This window comes from Quercus suber, unplaced genomic scaffold, assembly GCF_002906115.3.
Source record: "Quercus suber isolate HL8 unplaced genomic scaffold, Cork oak 2.0 scaffold_260, whole genome shotgun sequence".
NCBI classification, from domain to species: domain Eukaryota; kingdom Viridiplantae; phylum Streptophyta; class Magnoliopsida; order Fagales; family Fagaceae; genus Quercus; species Quercus suber.
Genome location: NW_027069716.1, coordinates 86,223 through 106,786, shown reverse-complemented (window position 1 = coordinate 106,786; position 20,564 = coordinate 86,223). Strand labels below are relative to the sequence as shown.

Sequence of the window (20,564 nt, the reverse complement as noted above, 5' to 3'; positions counted from 1 at the left end):
AGCTTTACTAAAAGGCATCTCATACAATATAGAAAAAAAGTAAGCATGTGAAGAATCCTATATGCCCAAAAAGATTTCCTTTCCCACACAATATAATCCTGCCTTTGTGATGCTCCATGTTCAGCCTTTCACCAAGTATAAGACTCACCTCTAAACCCACCTTAAAACCCCAGTTAATTTCTGTTGTAGACTTAGCTAGTACTCCACAATGGTTCCTATCAAGACACAAAATATCAGAGCCATCAAGAAATACAAGGGCAATCAACTTCTAGACAATCTATTGCTTTATTCTTTGACAGCAATAACTTGTAGTTTATTTTGTTCTAGCCCTTTTTGGTTTCCCTCCCTATCTTCTTCCATGAAGGTCTTTCTCTTTGTGTCTCTCCCCAAAATCCGTTCGGTTTTCTTGAGCTACAAGTTTATGTTCATAGTAGGCAATCTCATTGTTGGTGTCCTTATAGGAGAATCCAAAATATTTTCTTCAGACCCTTCTTCAGCTTGTGATGAGTATATTAACATGAGTCGGAGCCTTCAGAGTCCTTCAACCATTGAAGTCAAGGCAGAGGGAACAACAACAGTGAAATATGATGAAGAAAATGTGATGAAGAGGACTGGTGAAGATGGAGAGGACATTAAAGAGATAGGATTGGCAGAAGAAAACGACGATTCGGATGGGAAAAATGACTTTGCTTTGCCTGCTGAGGAGTTAATCAAAAGGGCTGATGATTTCATTGCAAGGGTCAATAAGCAAAGGCAGCTTGAAGATAGTCTTCTCCTATTTAGCAGCGAATAACAAGAAGCGAAAAAGGAAAAAAAAAAAAAAACACACACACACACACACAATGATATGATGACCTAGGAAAAACAAACCGGTAAAAAACCTGGGAAGGATTTAACCTAGCTATCGTTAAGGTAAAAAGCAAATCCACTATAGAGAATCGAAGTTTACAATAAGACTTAGACCACTAACATCCTATTGTTACCACATATAGAACTTACTGACATGACCACGTGCAAGCTCCGAATCCACGGACTCCTTCTCTATTAGGTCTTAGCAAAACAAGCACCCACACTTGTGATTAAAAAAAAAAAAAAAAAAAAAAAAAAAACACTAACTCTCCTATTTGTGACTCCAAGACCACCTTAAAGGTTTAGATTATCAGCTATTGTTGATCTTCATGTAGCAACTTCAGATCTATCAATTCTAAAGATATGAGAGTGATATCTGATAGTAACTTTGATAGAGGAATGCACAAAACCTTTTAGATCTCACAAGAGCACCTTCAAAGTCATAATAAAATGTGCCTAGAGATTCCTTTATATACTAGGGGAAGTAGACCTGAAACCCTAATCCTTTTTGGGCTTGAACTACTATTTGGGCTTACTTAAAATTCTGCAGATACGACTCTGATCGGTTGAGTTTGTCTCTCGATCGGTCGAACTAGGCAAATTCTGAAATCTTCTTTTTGCAACTTACTTATTCTTGAATCTTGACTTGAATCACCTTGAGCATTGTTTAATAATATCTATAGACTCTAAGATCTATATCTAGATAAGTTTATATTCATGATTTGTCAATTGTTTTAAACTTTTAGAACCTAACATGGCTTATTATTACCTCGCCAATGCCTGAGGAAGCACCAGTTATGAGCACGACTTTTCTAGACAAACTTTCACTAAAAACAGAGCTTAGGGTGGAGAGGAAGAGCTTGTAAAAGTAGGTTGGTGGTAAGAGAAGACAGATGGAGAAGAAGGTGAATAAAGGAGCTACTATGTTCAGGAACTTGTTAATAAGATCCATTGCTTTTGCTTTGTTAAAACTTAAAAAAAGAGTAGAGAAAGAGAAACAGGCGTACTTAATTTGATGTGAAGGTGTGTTAGGACATATGTGGAACATGTTAAGAACATATGTCATATAGAATTGGCTAATCCTTTGACAAAACGCACTTTACTTGTAATTGGGTAGATCTAGGATGTGTTTAATACTTCAAGGAACAAGAGTTCAATTCAAAATATTGAAGTCATGCAAATCTGTCCAAGAATCAAATGAAGAAGTGTTGTTTCAAATCTCAATAGATAGCAAGACAGATGTATCTATCGAGATTTAATATTTGAAGTTCGATAGATGTATTTATCGAGAATTACAAAATTCAAATTTTCAAATCTGTTTTTCACGCATATCCAAGTTATATGTTTAGGTTTTCTTTTCTCACACCTCTAAACATGTCTAATGATTATTTTAAGGGCCGTCATAAGGTTGTTGCACTTATTACATGCATATTGTGATCGAAGACAATTTATCTTAATTCATCTTTCTCTTAAAGATGCTGCTGCATTTGTACGCTGTAGAGTTTTGTGATCAATGAGCTTCTTGATTTTCATTGTGTAGATGACTGAAGAACTTTGTAGCCAATATTTTTCTTAAGTTAGTGTGTTAGTCACATACTTGGATCCGTGCATTGATTGATTAGTCACGTACTTGGATTCATGCATTAAAAGGAGATATTGTCACTATATTACAAGTCTAATTATGTATTGGGGTAAGGGTTCAACTGTAGGTTGGTATAAGGTACTAGGATTCCTTTACTTGTAACTGCTTGTTTTGATAATAGTAGATTTTTAGGAGTAATGACCTTAAATTCACCCAGTAAGGTTTTGCCTCGATGGTTTTTCCCATTTGTAAACAAATCACCCATGTCAAATTTAATTTTTGCTGCATTTAGTGCCGGTTTGGATAGCTAGTAAAGTTGCGTTGCGTTTCACTTGTTACGTTTTCTCCCTCTTTTTTTTTTTTTTTTTGGCCGACTTTGTTGACTTTGGGGACAAAATTCACTGTGCGTGCACTGTTCAAGCACTATTCACGCACTGTTCATGCAATATTTAATATTAAAAGTAGGTCCCACAATACTATTCACACATTTAAAAATTATTTTGCTATAGTGTTTTCAGTAACAATCAGTTTTTATCAACTTTTAGTAACAATAAGTGCTATCCAAACAGACCCTTAATTATTTTGTGATTTTTTTTGTGTTACTACGCTTATTGCATGTTAAATTGACTTAAGTAATTCATTTAGCTAATTAATTAGTTAATTTACCCAAGAGGGTAATATATTCTTGGCCTATCATGGTGTAAACCATTTAGACTTTTATAGTATATGCTAAGAGTAAAGTTGTAGAAGATGATGGAGATCAAGTAAAAAGGTATAGTGTCACCATTGCCTGGCATGGTTACGACACGTAGTTGAAACAATAACCATGACTTTTGCTGCTTCTTTTTTATTTTTCATTTTTTTGAATATATATTTGCACAATAATTTTGGTTCCTTTACAAGGTAGTATTTTTTTCTTAAATAAATGGGGATTTTTTTTTTTCTTTGAGAGTTTCAACTCATAAAGTTTGTTTTCATAATTATTTTTTATCATCAAACTAAAATACTAATTAGTTTTTGGTATGAGTAAGAGATCGAATTTCAAATCTCTTATTTGGTCACAAAAATTTTTATCAGTTGAGCTAATTGAAACTCACCAAAAAAGAGAATTTGAATGGTACCCTTTGCAGAATTTTCTTATATGTATGACTCCCTGTTCAGTAGGGGCCTTTAATTTACAGGGGTTTACAGTCTAATATACAATAACGATAATAGAGTAGTATAACACTATAGCCAAAGTAGGACAATACAATGAATTCAAGTATTCAGGAAAATAAATTACCTCTTCTAAATAAAAAAAATTCAGGAAAAAAAAATCAAGTAGGATATATATATATATATATATATTGTTGATAATTTTTTTTCTTTTTAAATATCAAGAAATATATATTAACCAACTATATATCCAATAATAAAATAGTCCTCTGTCTTCTTTTCCACTTTTTGTTTCTTAATTTTTTGGTTGGAAATTTTTTCTTCTCTTGGTTTTCAATTTTTTGCCACTTTAAAATCGGTGGAATTCGTGTTCACGTTAAGACTCAAAAATATGGTACATTACATGGTGGTGGGGGAGTAAAACTACAATAAAAAATATATACTTAAAAAGAAATTAGTGAAATAGGATATTGAACGCATAGGCGTCGATAGCTTTTCATTTTGCGCTAAATGCGAATTTGATATTTTGGATGCAACTTTTTTTCTTTTAAATTTGTAACATTTTTGTTTATATAATTTTTAAAGTATCATTCTTTTTAACCATACTTTAACCAATTTTTAACAAATAAGCCAATCAGCATATAAGTTACTTTTTCCCATTAAAAAAAAAAACATATAAGTGACTTTTCCTTCCAGGGACCTATCATGTGAACCATACTTTAAACGATTTTTAACCATGAGAGATCTTACTATCAGGATTTCTTTATAAATTAAAAAATTGAACAGAATAAGCCTAGAATAAGAGGTTTTTTTTTTTTTTTTTTTTGAAAAAGAAAAAGAGTATTAATTGGTCAATCTTCAAATATATGCTCCTAAGCTTGGATGACATATTTTATTTTTAAGTCCTGTTAATGGGTGTACTTAAGACATTTATTAATAGGCTATTTTAAGAATGTTTTAATATTACTTTTATGGAAAGTATAAAAATACTATCAAAAAAGCCAGTTGCTTTTTTTCTTTTTTCATAAATTTTTTTTTAAAATATTTTCTAAACTAAAGCTCTTAGGTCATTTATTAACCTTTTCTTTTACTTTTAAGTACATAACTAGAAGCTAATTAATTTCCTTCTCAAGGAAGAATTCTCTTTCAAACTGGAAGTCATTGACAAGAGATCTTGTCTATTTGCTAAATAGACAGTGATCTTAGATAACAACATACATTCGTCTTAAACCTATAACTAAAATATATAGAAAGTATGTCATTCTCCCTTACAGTACAATGTTTAGGATCCGTTTAGTAAGAGATTTCTAGTAATGTTGTTTAAATATTGTTGAAATATATGTGAGTTAAAAAGTGTGATAAAAATACGTGTTGAGATATTTAAACACTGAAAACTGTTGTTTAAACAGCAGTACTAAATAGGCCCTTAACTTTGTTGGCCTTATATATTCAAGTAACTCTCTCGCAAGCAAAAATCCTTCACTCTTTAGAGTTGTTCCATTTTTACACCACCAAATACAGTATGCCATGTATGGGTCCATGTATAGGTCCATTTTTACACCACCAAATACAGTATGCCAAACTTTGGTATAAAGAAACAAGTGGTGTATGACAACGGTTGGTGGAAGACCCACATTGGGACAGAGGATTTTTTTTCCTATCTCATTCTTGGGTTATGTTAACGCACACAGTAAAGCGCCCGTTAATAACACAGCTTTTTACAACTTTTCAGATTTTTGAACAGCTTTTGGCAATTTTTTATCTCTCTTGGCAGTTTTTTTGACCTTTTTTTTTTTTTTTTTTTTTGGAGTGAAACCTAAAAGGGAAATGTTAACAAGTACCGGACATTGCTTGTTAACATTTCCCTCATTCTTATTCGCTGCTAAATAGGAGAANCAGTACAATGTTTAGGATCCGTTTAGTTAGAGATTTCTAGTAATGTTGTTTAAATATTGTTGAAATATATGTGAGTTAAAAAGTGTGATAAAAATACGTGTTGAGATATTTAAAACTGAAAACTGTTGTTTAAACAGCAGTACTAAATAGGCCCTTAACTTTGTTGGCCTTATATATTCAAGTAACTCTCTCGCAAGCAAAAATCCTTCACTCTTTAGAGTTGTTCCATTTTTACACCACCAAATACAGTATGCCATGTATGGGTCCATGTATAGGTCCATTTTTACACACCAAATACAGTATGCCAAACTTTGGTATAAAGAAACAAGTGGTGTATGACAACGGTTGGTGGAAGACCCACATTGGGACAGAGGATTTTTTTTCCTATCTCATTCTTGGGTTATGTTAACGGGCACAGTAAAGGCCCGTTAATAACACAGCTTTTTACAACTTTTCAGATTTTTGAACAGCTTTTGGCAATTTTTTATCTCTCTTGGCAGTTTTTTTTACCTTTTTTTTTTTTTTTTTTTTTGGAGTGAAACCTAAAAGGGAAATGTTAAACCGACATTGCTTGTTACCCCTCATTCTTTTAATATAATTGTTTTGTTTTAACTTAGATCTGAATAATAAACTTAAGGATTTACTTGATTAATTAATTAGGTTAAACAATCTAGTTTACAAGAATCTAAAACCTAACAAGCCAAGTGCATCTTGAAAATAGCGGTGGTAGAACCTAGATTTTGCTATTTATTTATTTATTTTCCACAGTTTATTATAGGGTTCTTAGGTTATTTTACTATGGCGTTTTTAAAATCTTATAAATCTTTTTTTTGAAATGAGTGAATTAAATATTGTAGTATTATTAGTAATTTAAATAGATATGAAAATTATAATAGTCAATTTCTAAAAGTTGATGATGAGATTAACTCTAATTATTATTTCAAGATGGATACATATAATTTCAGGACAAAATTACCCTAATAATTCTAGACAATTCACCTAATAATTAATACCTATAGCAATAAACTACAAATATTGATTACAATTATACAATTGTGAGGCGACACATATGGAATTTAGGTTGTGGGGTTAGGATTTGTGGCCTAAGCCCAAAATAATAAATTTGTAGAGTGTGGGTGATAAAGCTAGGTTGATTATGGAATTTACAACGGTTGATTACAACCTCCAAATATAAATCAACATAAAGATACACGTGAAGACCAAATGAATTGAAGTCTGAAGAGGCTTATGATAAATTGAATGATGATTACAGTCCTTAGAGCTACAGTAAAGCCTTTCTTTTTTGTTTTCTCTTCCTTTTTCTTCCTCTCCTTCTATCAGGAGCCCTTCTTCGTTATATAGCATCCTTCCCCATCATCCCTATCGTCCACTTGTTCTTCATCTGTGTACCTACTTCAGTGTATGTCATGTCATGTATCTTCTTTAGCTTTTTGTGAGTGGCGGTAGCTGAAGTTACACTGTTCAGGGGTTTTCTCCACATTAATGCTGTCAGAAAAGTAGATGCAGTGCATTTAATGTGGTAGTGGCAGCTTTTCCTTTTAGATATTTCTCCATTCTTCTTATCTCCAGGCATGTCCAAAACTTATCCAGATTGCTGAAGTCATTAGTAAGCTCATTCGAACCCCCTAGATATTTATTTGACCAAGAATCTTTACATCCGAGGAGAATGATCTCTTCGGAACGCTGGTGCTCTCTTCGGACGGATCTTCTTCACTCCCAAGTATCTTTCTTTCATGCGGAGTACTCCTCAACAATTTTAGCCTCTTCGGACATACAGTAGCCTTCACATAGGGCTTTGGGCTCAATATATAAGTTTGAGTTTCTGCCCCCCACATAGGTAATTCAAAATGATAAAGTCTTTTATTCTAGAATAAGATATAAGATCGAATCTTCTTTACCAAAAAAAAAAAAAAAAATTGTATCTTTGATGTAATAATAATTAAACAAAAAATTAATTTCTTAGTATATTAATCAAGAATAATTATTGTAGAATTGATCGAATTTGCCTACACCAAAAAGAAACTATTGATATTTTAACTTAATGATAAAGAGCAAATTAGTATATTAGGATATTGACGTAATTATCTTGAGGTTGATGATTAACTTAATGATAACAAGCAAATTAGTATCTTAGGATATTGATGATTAAATTTATAAAGTTGATGTCATATATTCAAATCTTATCGTGTCATATTCTAAAAGAAATTTAGGAACACAAATTTAATGATTCAAGTTTTGTTTCTTTTCATTCATTTTGCATACGTTGAAATACTTTTTTTTCCTCAGTCATATAGAACGTTTAATTTATTTGATATATAGAATATTGATTTATGCCTTCATTAATTTTTTTTTTTAAAATTATTGGTTTATGTACACTGCAGCATTTAGCTTATGAATATGCTAAGAGAGGGGCTTTACTAGCCCTTATTGCCCGAAGGGAAAATGCTCTCCAAGAAGTGGCTAATCAAGCTCGAGAATATGGCTCCCCTGATGTTCTTATAATTAGTGCAGATGTATCCAAGGTTGAGGACGGAAAGCGAATTGTTAATGAAACCATGAGTCACTTTGGCAGATGTAAGCCCAAATGGTTAATTAAGCTTATCAACTTAATTTGATTTATTTATTGCATGTGTTTTAAAATAGTATTTTAAGGTCATAATTAATAGAGTATAGAATGAAGCATAAACATTAACATAAAGAATTTTTATTTGTATTATAAGTTTGTTGCATGATGAGTCTTTGATGCAGTGGATCATCTAGTGAAAAATGCTGGGATTGCTTCAGCCTGCTTGTTTGAAGATGCAACTGATATCACCGATTTTAAAACCGTAATGGTAATTGACAATGTTAGGTTCTAAAGATTTAGGAATTTATATATTTAGAACTTTAATGTGTAATGTTGGCAAACCATGATCAAAACAATATGTTTAGTCTTGTTTAGGCTTGCTTAAAGTGGGGTCTTTCATGTAAAGTTGGAATCGAGAGGCTGCAGATGCATTGGTGCATTTCGGCCTGGCTCGATCGATCGAAAGAAAGACTCGATCAATCGAATCTCGAGTAGAGTGTTTTTCTGCAGAATATTCCAGCTCAGCCCTAACTCATTAACGTTTTGGGTTTTCTGTTTTTACCATAGGTATATAAAGAAAACCTTAGCCACGTTTTTAGAGTTGCTCCTGTTGTATTGTTTCTCATACTTTTCTGTTTTGTGTAAATCTCTTGTGAGATCTAGAGGAGTTTTCCTTTACACAAAACTTAGGGTTTTCTAGGTAGAGATTACTTCAAAACCTTGATGATCAACTCGGTTGCTACCATTGGAGCTTAAAGAATAACAAGGTGGGTGCTTGTAGCTGATTGGAGAATCCAAGAAAGAAGGAGTCTGTGGATTCGAAACTTGCACATGGTCGTGTCAGTAAGTTCTACTGGTGGGTAGTATTAGGAAGTCAAACGGGGAGCTTGTAGGTCCTTTTGTATGAACTTTGATTCTTTCATAGTGATTCAGGTTTACCTTGAGGATAGCTAGGTCAAATCCTCCCCAGGTTTTTTACCGATTTGGTTTTCCTGGGTGATCATATCTTGTGTTATTTATTATTCCGCTGCTTTATACTTTTGATATGATTGTATGTTTGTGATAACCTAGAATTGCATAATTTGACTAAGTAATAACTTAGCTAATTAACTAGGTTAATCTGGTTGGTTTAAGGGGTCTAAAACCGTTCAGACAATTTTATGCATAATTTACCAAAAGTTTGGTAAAAAAATAAATAAATAAATAAATACTGTCCAAGCATGTTATTTGTCTAGTAATATTAAGATTCAAAATTTTTCAAAACTATAGGTATCATTGATTGATACAATACCATGACTTATTAGTGTTATTTGTCAATTTCCTATGGTCTCAGGTTTTTACTTTTTAACCAAGTGACTTGTACAAATATACAGCAAAGAGTTCGGAAAAAACCAAAAGAAAGAGGAGTTAATTAATGTAAGGAAAACATCAAAGTCTAATCTAATACAAAGTTGAAATGTTTAATATTTTTTTCCTCGCAGGATATAAACTTTTGGGGTTCAGTATATACCACCCATTTGGCACTTCCACACCTCAGAGAAAGTAGAGGCAAGATGATAGTCCTTGCTTCATCTTCATGGTTGCCTACACCTAGGATGAGTTTCTACAATGTAAGTAATATGATGTATATGGTTCCCAATTATTTTCTATTAGAGATGAATTCTTATACATTGTCACCTCAGGCAAGCAGTGCAGCAATAGTAAGCTTCTTCGAGACATTGCGGGTTGAGGTTGGGCCTGAGATCAAAATCACAATTGTGACACCGGAGTTCATAGAGTCTGAAATGACCCCAGGCAAGTTCTTATTGAAGGAAGGAAAAATGGAAGTTGATCAAGACTTGAGAGATGAAAGTTATTGGCTGATTAGTTATTCCTCTCATTAAGTTATATCTGTGTACTTTTTTTATATTATAAATATTACACTACTTGATAACTGTGGACTAGTATTTTCAAAATCTCAGCATTATACTTTGTTATTGTTCTTAACCCCTTTGTCCCAAATTTTATGTTAATCGAAAGTTATTTACAATTCGATCGACAAACTTATATGTTGTGTATAGTTTTAAAATATAAAAAAAAAATTAAATTAAATTTAAACATTTTATGGAGGAAAGAGTAATTGAAACCTGATCATCTTTATATTTTCTTACATTAAGAGAGTTTAAAAGGCAATGTAATTAATCCAATATTGTACTTGTCAAAATACATCATTCAAAATATTGTAATATTGACAAAATTATACTAGGAATATATTGTAATATTGTAGGTTTCTAGATGTGCTCAATGCTTTATCTATACCATGTCATTTGATTAATTGGCAATGCTTTATGAGTAGGTACAAGTAAGCACTGTTAGGTTCTAAATGTTTAGAACAATTAGCAAATCGTGAACACAAACTTGTCTAGATATAGATCTTAGAGCCTATAGGTTTTATTAGACAATGCTTAAGGTGATTCAAGTCAAGATTCAAGAACATACAAGCTGGAGGAAGAAGACTTCATATTCTGCTTGGTTCAATCGATCGAAAAATAGGCTCGATCAATCGAAAATCGTATCTGTAGAATTTTAAGTCGGCCCAAATAGCAGCTTAAACCCATTAAGGATTAGGGTTTCAAATCTACTTCTCCCACTATATAAAGGAAACCCTAAGCCACGTTTTTTAGAGCTTTTGAGAGAGAGTTCTAAATGTTTAGAACAATTGGCAAATCGTGAACACAAACTTGTCTAGATATAGATCTTAGAGTCTATAGGTTTTATTAGACAATGCTCAAGGTGATTCAAGTCAAGATTCAAGAACATATAAGCTACAGGAAGAAGACTTCATATTCTGCCTGGTTTGATCGATCGAAGAACCGGCTCGATCAATCGAAAATCGTATCTGTAGACTTTTAAGTCGGCCCAAACAGCAACTTAAGCCCATTAAGGATTAGGATTTCAGATCTACTTCTCCTACTATATAAAAGAAAACTCTAAACCACGTTTTTTAGAGCTTTTGAGAGAGAGAGAGAGAAGAGTGTGCCTCTTTTGTATCTAGGGTTTTGTACCCAAATCTTTCTAAGGTCTTTGTTGCTCATATTGCTGTTTTGTGTAAATCTCTTGTGAGATCTAGAGGAGCTTTCCTTTACACAAAGTTTAGGATTTTCTAGGTAGAGATTATTTCAACACCTTGATGATCAACTCGGTTGCTGCCATTGGAGTTTAAAGAATAACAAGCGTGGGTACTTGTAGCTGATTGGAGAATCCAAGAAAGAAGGAGTCCGTGGATTCGGAGTTTGCACGTGGTCGTGTCAGTAAGTTCTATTGGTGGGTAGCATTAGGAAGTCAAGTGGGGAGCTTGTAAGTCCTTTTGTATAAACTTCGATTCTTTCGCATAGTGGATTCAAGTTTACCTTGAGGATAGCTAGGTCAAATCCTCCCCAGATTTTTACTGTGTGGTTTCCTGGGTGATCATATCATTGTATCTTTTATTTTTCGTTGCTTTATATTCTTGATATGATTGTATGTTTGTGATAACCTGGAACTGCATAATTTGACTAAGTTAATCACTTGGCTAATTAACTAGGTTAATCTGGTTGGTTTAAGGGGTCTAAATTTCTAACAAGTGGTATCTGAGCGGGTAGCTCTTTTGTTGTAGATCTTTTGATCTAAGAGCTGATCCTTGACCCCTGTTATCATGGATAATTTGAAGTGTCTTTCTGCTCATGTTTGTGATGCTTTGAATAAAAAGAACACTATTGTTTCTATTGATTTTTTTGATCCTTTTAAAACTCTTCGTAAGGAATTATCTAAATCTTTGAAAATTTCTAAGAAATTTAAAGAAGAGTTAAAATTGGCTAATCTTGAAAAAGAGGAATTGATTGTGAGATTGGATGAATCTAATAAAAAAAATGAATTTTGAGAAATCAAATTTCCTCTCAAGATGAGAAGATGAAAAGCTTGGAACAAGAGTTAGTTTAATCTAAAACTAAAATTGAAAATTTGATTAGTATCAAGCCTGCTGTTGTTAACAGAAGTGTTTATGTTTCTCTTAAGTCTAAGACTGAAAAAGTTTATATCCCTCCTTTCAAGAGGAAGAATAAAGAAAAGGCTTATTTTGCTAGGTTAGACAAAGGTAAAAGTTCTGATGTTAACGCTGAAGTTTCTAAACCTATGTCTAAACCTACTATTAGAGAGCATAATAAATCTGTTTTTGTACCTACCTGTCACCTTTGTGGTGTTGTTGGTCATATTAGACCAAACTGTTCTTTGTTGAGGCAAAAACCAAAATCTGAGACTAAATTTGCTATTAGGAATACTGATGTTCCTAAATTTGTCCCTATTTGCCATTTTTGTGGTGACCATGGTCACATTCATCCTAATTGTCATAAATTGAAATTTAAATATTTTGTATGTTAATCTAGGATATATGATGATATTTCTCCTACCATAAGTCCAAATAAATTGTTTCATATGCTTTTGAAAAATTTAAGCTTGTTAGCTTGTGAAAGGAATTTGCAGAATTTTAGTCTTTCTCAGAAGTTTGGTATAATCCCTCAAATTAACTCTGCCTCTCATGGATTTTCACCTACAAAGCCGAAGACCTGTGCTATATGGGTGAGAAAAGATTCTCTAAGGTGAGTGTTGCTGACTTGTCCTTGATTTAATTCTTTCAATTGTTTGTGGACATGTCTTGTTTCTGTTTTTTGTTGTTTTATCTTTTAAGTTTTTGTTTTTATTTAAAAAAAATCCAAAAACATTGAAAAATTTCAAAAAGACAAAAATATTTTATTTTGTGTTTAGTTTTATTTTTCTTGAGGATTATATGAATTATGATATCTCTCTCTTGATTTAGAATATGCTTGACATTGTGGAGAAACTTGAATAGTATGTGCTAAGCTATTTCTGTTTTTGTGTAAGTATGTACTAGTTTGTACATGTATTCAAGGGTTAATTAAGAAATTGATATTTCTTGTTTGTGTACCCTTTATAGCTTAGTTTTGCACTATCATGCATTGCTTTTGCATTGTTCATTTAGCATAATATGTGCTTTTTGTTTTTGGTCATAAATTTTCTTTTAGAACCAAAAGGATTTTTGTGTTTTGTATTTCACATCTTGGATTTATAATTAAGGATTGGCCATATTATCTGTGGGGCCCGTAGGTCTGGTAGCCTGGGCCCATCTTGCATTTGGCCCAAGGCCCATGCCGAGGAGGGATGATTGTTCGAGGCTGGTGTATGAAGACCTATGCTTTTTGGGCCCCGCCGAGGACATCCCTGTCCACGGCGTACCGAGGCTAATTTCAGGTGGGAGACAGGCCCAGAACAGGTTGTCACCTCCACACTAAATGCGTTCATCTAACCCCCCTGGCCGCATTAATGGGGATGTAACCTCTTGACAGGGTAACATTGATCATGGTGAACCACTCGAGTACTGATAAGGCCTCTGATGGGATAGACGGTCAGAGAGAAGGCAAATGAATGATCAACAAAAGGAAGAATTAGATAGAAGGAGGAGAACTATATAAGTAGGGCGAGCAAAGCAGTTTGGGGAGGAGGAACCTCCTCGGACAAGTGCCGAGGAGCAACCCTTAGTTGTAAATTGGGTTAACTCCCCTTCAATGGTGAAAAGTGGCTTGTGTTCCGTTGCTAGTCTGTTAGGGCCTAACCTTTCGTCCCACTTTCCAGAAATGTATTATTAGGGAACCTTTCTAAACTGAGTCCCTACATTATCTTTACATAACAAGTTTATGTACCTTATTTAGCTTTGATAAACTTATTTATTGCACTTGACTAGTTAAAGTTTTGTAGTGCATGTTGTGTGGAAAAGATGTTTATGGTGTTTATCATTTTGTCTTAATCTTGAAGTCACATGTTATTTGACTGTTGGATTTGATCCTTTTGAGAAAGGCATAAATAACCATCTCACCACTGTTCACTAGCCAATCATGAACACTTTAGTGCATATCATAAAATTTTGTGCTCAAGAAAGTGTAGCACATGCACAAAAAGAACATAAGGTGTAACCTCGGTTAATTGCTTAATACTTAAAATTGGTGTGTACTATTAGGCTTGATGCCATTTCACATAATTAAAATTGATGTGTACTATTAGACTTGATGCCAATTCACATAATTATGAGGCAAAATTCAAGAAACTTACATGATTGCAAGCTTATGTTCTAGGAGATGTGAGAGTTATATGATGTAACTCTTTAGGTGATAAGTCTCTTTTAAATTCTGTGTGATGAATTTTGTAAACTTTGTAATTGATTGCTATTCACATATCACCTCACATGTATCTTAACCTTTTGCTAGTTGCACACACTACACAAGTTACTCTTTGATTAAACTTGGTACATTATATTATGTGTGATTTTGTTGTGGCCATCCAAGATTAAAAGTTTCTTGATTTTAATGGAAAATGTGTTTAATGTTTGCGCTTTGAGGACAAATTGATTGAAAATCTTGATTTTGGAAGATCTGGGTTGAATTCAAGTATTTTTGAAAAAAAATTTGTCTCATACTCATGCATTTTTTTATAAAACAATGTGCTTTGAGGAGTTTCTGCATTAAAATGCTCTGTTTTCAAAATCTGATTTTTCTAGACTTTCGATCGATCAAACCTGTTTTTCGATCAATCGAAATTGTGATTAAAATTTTTGGTTTGAGTCTGCCTAACTCGATTGATGTTCGATCGATCGAAATTGAAAAATTTTCAGTTTCTATGTTTTTGACCAAAATTTTTTTCATGCATCATTTGTGTTTATAATTCACATGCATTGCATTGTTTTTGTATCCATCTTGCAGTTTTGCAGTCATATCTCTCATTGTTTTCACACATAACATGCATACACTTTGCTACATTGGGTACTCAACTTGATTTAAAAATTGATTGATTAATTTTTGAGTTTTGTACATTTTAGTATATGCTATTTCTTATGTGTGAACTGCAGAAAATATTTTTCTTAAGAGATATGATGGATAATCAATGTGCAAATATTTTCTCTACTCATGCAACTGTTTATGGGTCACATAGTGTCATGTTTGCATATATTGAAAGAGCGAATATTTTTCTTCATGTGTATCCTTACCTTAGTTTTTAACTTTGGTTTGTGTGTTTTTATTTATCCCCACCTCCTCATTTTTCCCCAAAACTATTTTTCCCAAAACTTGTTTTGTTTTTCCTATTTTTATAGGGGGAGAATTTTTTTTTTTTAACTTTTGTGGTTCTTAGGGGGAGTTGTTGCTCTTCTTAAGGAGAGTTGTCTCTAGTTTCTCTTACTCTATTGCGTATATTTTTTGTCTACCTTCTGATTTGGTAGTCTTTGTCAATACATGATAAAAAGGGGGAGACATAGATGACCTGTTTGTTTTGTTTATGGGGAGAATATAAAAACTTTTTGATGTATCTAACTTAAGGGGAGAGTTAGAATTTATTTTGATTTATATGTTTCTTGTTTCACTTCTTATTGATTTATACTTATGAGTTCTTCATTGGTATGTGTCTTTATTTTGTGTTATGTGAAATCAAGAATTTATTTTTGTTTACTTGTATTTTCCACAGATGCGTTTATGCATTTTGTTTAGTGTTTCAGGAACTATACAGGTTGATTCAATTGAGCTGCTGTCTACACTTGCAACTGATGGATAGTAGTTAGGTTGAATTTGTTGTAATGAGCATTTTATTGTATTGGGTTGTTCTTGTATTTGAGCATTTCATTTTGTATGAAATTTTTGTCACGAATTGCCAAAGGGGGAGTTTGTTAGGTTCTAAATGTTTAGAACAATTGGCAAATCGTGAACACAAACTTGTCTAGATATAGATCTTAGAGTCTATAGGTTTTACTAGACAATGCTCAAGGTGATTTAAGTCAAGATTCAAGAACATACAAGCTGCAGGAAGAAGACTTCATATTTTGCCTGGTTCGATCGATCGAGGAACAGGCTCGATCAATCGAAAATCGTATCTGTAGAATTTTAAGTCAGCCCAAACAGCAGCTTAAGCCCATTAAGGATTAGGGTTTCAAATCTACTTCTCCCACTATATAAAGGAAACCCTAAGCCATGTTTTTGAGAGCTTTTGAGAGAAAGAGAAGAGTGTGCCTCTTTTGTATCTAGGGTTTTGTACCTAAACCTCTCTAAAGTCTTTGTTGCTCATATTGCTGTTTTGTGTAAATCTCTTGTGAGATCTAGAGGAGTTTTCTTTTACATAAAACTTAGGATTTTCTAGGTAGAGATTACTTCAACACCTTGATGATCAACTCAGTTGCTGCCATTGGAGCTTAAAGAATAACAAGCGTGGGTGCTTGTAGCTGATTAGAGAATCCAAGAAAGAAGAAGTTTATGGATTCGGAGTTTGCACGTGGTCGTGTCAGTAAGTTCTATTGGTGGGTAGTATTAGGAAGTCAAGCAGGGAGCTTGTAAGCACTGTTTTAAAAACTGGACCGGACCGACCGGTCCGACCGGTTCAACCGGGAACCGGATGCCAATCCGGTCCGGTTAAAAGTCTCATAACCGGTCAATAACCGGTCAACAACTGGAAAACCAGCCAAAAACCGGTCAAAAACCAGAAATTGGAAAAAAAAAACGGTTTGATGTCCGGTTCAGTTTTTAAAACCATGCTTGTAAGTCCTTTTGTATGAACTTCGATTCTTTCGCATAGTGGATTCAGGTTTACCTTGAGGATAGCTGTGTCAAATTCTCTCCAGGTTTTTACCGTGTGGTTTCCTAGGTGATCATATCATTGTGTCTTTTATTTTCCGCTGCTTTATATTCTTGATATGATTATATGTTTGTGATAACCTAGAACTGCATAATTTGACTAAGTTAATCATTTGGCTAATTAACTAGGTTAATCTGGTTGGTTTAAAGGGTCTAAATTTCTATCAAGCACGATACCTGCTAGGACAGTACGAGGGTGTGCAAAGGCAATAGTGAATAGTGCTTGCAAGGGAGAGAGGTACATGACAGAGCCAGCTTGGTTCAGGGTCACCTATTTCTGGAAGGTGTTTTTCCCTAAGGTGATCGAGTGGAGTTATCAATTGATGTATATCAATAGGCTAGGGACTTCACACAAGGAAGCTCCCAGCAAGAAGATATTGGATCTCTTGGGTGCCAAGAACATTATTTATCCATCTATAATCGACAACCCTGAGATCAAGACTGACTAAAATGAAGGTTGTTTTATGTTCTAGGAGGTTGAATCTAGTGAAATCAATCTCTTTATTTATGTGTGTTTTATCATCTGCGTGCTTGTAGATTGTGTAACTTGTGAGTAGTACCCCACCTGTTTTATTTTTATTTTGTCTCTTAAGATTAAGAGAGAAAGGGAAAGAACAAAGATTGTATTTGTATGAACTCTATATTACATTTATATTATATATGCCTATTTCTCATACATATACAAATGATCTCTATAAATATGTAAAAGAAATTGGTTTGCGAAGGGTTATTGATTGTGCTCGACTTAAAGATAATTAATAATCCTGGATTTAGGACATAAAAAAGAGTTACGTACAAATAAGATGGCCAAAATAGCCAAATACCACGTTTTGGCAAAATTTGTGGCAAACTAACACTATTTTGGAAATACTTAGCAATCTATCACTTTTTTAGTACTCAAGTTTCACAAAATCGAGTTCTAAATAGTACTCGAGTTCAGTGAACTCGAGTTCCTAGGTGAGTCGCCAGCGTGTCACTGCTGACCTGAAATTTGAGAAATTAAAAAAATAATGTGGTACTCGATATTGCGGAAATCGAGTACTTATTTATAGTTCTCAAGCTTAACAAAGTTGAGTACTTTAGCTTAACACAGTCGAGTACTTTGTTGTCGTTATTATTGTTGTTGTTGTTGTTGTTGGTTTTTTTTTTTTTTCCTACAAAACTTTTACTATTTCATCTTCAACTGCTTGTGATTGTTGTGTTCACCAAACTAAGTATAGTGTCTGGACTTGAAAAAGTTCATGTGCAAGTAACTGGAATTGCAGTTAACTAAGTACAAAGTAGTCTAGCAATAACTATTCACTAAACGTGCCCATAAGATGTTAGGAAGTTAGTATGATGCAAAATGGCCCTTACACTGGATAACACCTAAACAAAGGACCGAATGGCAGAGGTCTTATTGAGTATACTGTTGTAAAAGTGTTTCACAAAAAAAAAAATGATAAGAGTTGGTAATTTGATATGATTCTAAACAAAAAAATGATAAGAGTTGGTAATTTTATTTGATGTTCATAATCAGGGATCACCAAAGACACATATGGATAGGACCTTTTAATTCATCACTATTAGAAGCCATGACATGACTGCACTTAGTCCTCACTTTCTCTAGGAGTTCACTTCTTGCTTACTGGCCGAATGGCCTCCCCTTTTATTCTTTCATCTTTTCCTTCTTTTCTTCCTTTCACACTCTTGACATCAAATCACAATAAATGCAACTCACTTGCCTTGACTTTCCTTTGGCCACTTTCTTTTTCCTTCAACTCTCCCTTAGACCAAATAGCCTTAATGCATCAACCTCTTTCTTTTCTTCTTTTTCTCCTCAGCGTGTCCAACACACCTAAGTCACCACCCAAGAAGAAAATAAGCTGACTTTTGTGGCTTGTCCAACCACCTCTTTAATGAGGTGTTTTATCAAGTGTGGGCTGGACCCACGGTGCTATGATGTAACTAACATGGTGGACACAACGATCACAAGCAGTTGAAGATGAAATAAGTAAAAGTTTTGTACGAAATAAAAAGTAGAAAAAAAGAAAAGAAAAGAAAAAGAAGGTACTCGACTTTATTAAGCTTAAGTACTATAAAGAAGTACTCGATTTCTGCAATATTGAGTACCACATTGTTTTTTTAATTTCTCCCATTCCAGGTCAACAGTGACACGCTGGCGACTCACCTAGGATCTTGAGTTCACTGAACTCGAGTACTATTTAGAACTTGATTTTGTGAAACTCGAGTAGGGGTGTGCAGAAAACCCACCGACCCGCCAAACTTGACTCGACCCGACCCGCCAGGTTAGGTCGGTTTTTAAGGCTTGATGGGTTGAGTTGGGTTACAAAAAAAAAAAAAAAAAAAAAATTTTGGGGGATGGATCCATGCCCCCAACTCATGAATACAACAAATTTTACAATTAAAAAAAAATGAGAAAAAAAAAACAAAAAAAAAAAACAAAATACCTTCTCTCTAATTACTAAACTAATTGGACAATTCCTTTTTTAAGAGTACCGTTGGACTAACTTATATATTAGTGGAGGCCAGCTCCTATTTTCTAGGCTAAATTATTAAAATGTTAAATATTTATATATAATATAGAGAAATTTTCAGTAATTTTGGGAGGGCAGTGTATGTAGCTCTGCCCATGACCACTAGCAGGGTATTTGGAGGCAGTGACTGGTTGGGGAGAGAGGCAAGGGCTGGTAAGTGGGTGTACATGTGTAGGCTAAAGTGTGCGTGTGAGACTTATGGTTGTGAGTGTTTAAAAAAAAAAGACAACTCAAATATAGTTATTTAAGTGTTTTACCATAAATTTCTTTTACTTGAGTTAATTACATGATTTATTGATTTATTATAACAAAAACAAAATTTCTTATCGACCAACTCAACCCACCAAACCAAAAATAAAAACGTCACACAATGTTAACGTGCCATGTATGCACATATTCATATTATCTTTTTTTGAGTGAGTTTCAAATTATGGCGTTCACTCCTGATGATAGTTCTTTATTATCAGACCAAGACACCAATCAGTTTTTTGTGTAGATTCATATTATATTTTTTTGAGTGAATTTCAATTTATGTCATCTACTATTGATAATAACTCTTTATTATCAGATCAAGATATTAATCAGTTTTTGGTATAGGTAGGGATTGAACCTTAGATCTTTTATTCAACCATCAGAAACTTTATCAATTGAGTTAACTAGAATTCACTATTCATACTATCTTGTTTGGGTGAAAATAGCTAAATATCACGTTTTGGCAAAATTTGTGGCAAACTAACACTGTTTCGGAAATATCTAGTAATCTACCACTTTTTAGTACTCAAGTTTAAGGGTGTGCCTGGGTCGGGTTGGGTCGGTTGAGGGAATTTTTTGACCCAACCCACCATAATGGGTTAAAAAAAATTCAACCCAACCCAACCCATTACATAATCCAACCCAACCCAACCTAACCCACATGGGTCGGGTTGGGTCTGGTTGAACCCATGGGTTTGACAAATTTTTTTATTATTATTATTAAATTGAGTAGAAAAAATATAAATATTAATATATTAAAAAACCTAAAAATTAGTATCAATGTAACTCCTTAAAGGCAAGCAACACTAATGACTAAACAACAATAGTAATTTATTAGGGTTTGTGTGAACTAATTGGCTTCTATATAGAATAAGAAGAACTGGTCATTTTAAAAAATTTATTAATTATATAATATTATATATATATATATTAAATTAGTATTAGTAGGAGGAACCGAGAAAGTGTTACAACTAGTTTTTTTTTTAAAATTATTAAATATAATAATA

The 20,564-nt window shown here is 33.4% G+C and overlaps 1 protein-coding gene across 1 annotated transcript; it reads left to right on the top strand.

Moving 5' to 3' along the window:
- Positions 1 to 517: 517 nt before the first annotated feature.
- On the top strand, positions 518 to 17,217 carry LOC112028130 (11-beta-hydroxysteroid dehydrogenase A). The gene is made up of 6 exons (XM_065781219.1): positions 518 to 739; positions 7,885 to 8,077; positions 8,252 to 8,337; positions 9,551 to 9,679; positions 9,752 to 9,863; positions 16,919 to 17,217. The coding sequence occupies exons 1-6, from the start codon at positions 518 to 520 to the stop codon at positions 17,215 to 17,217; spliced, it is 1,041 nt and encodes a 346-aa protein (XP_065637291.1).
- The last annotated feature ends 3,347 nt before the right edge of the window (positions 17,218 to 20,564 follow it).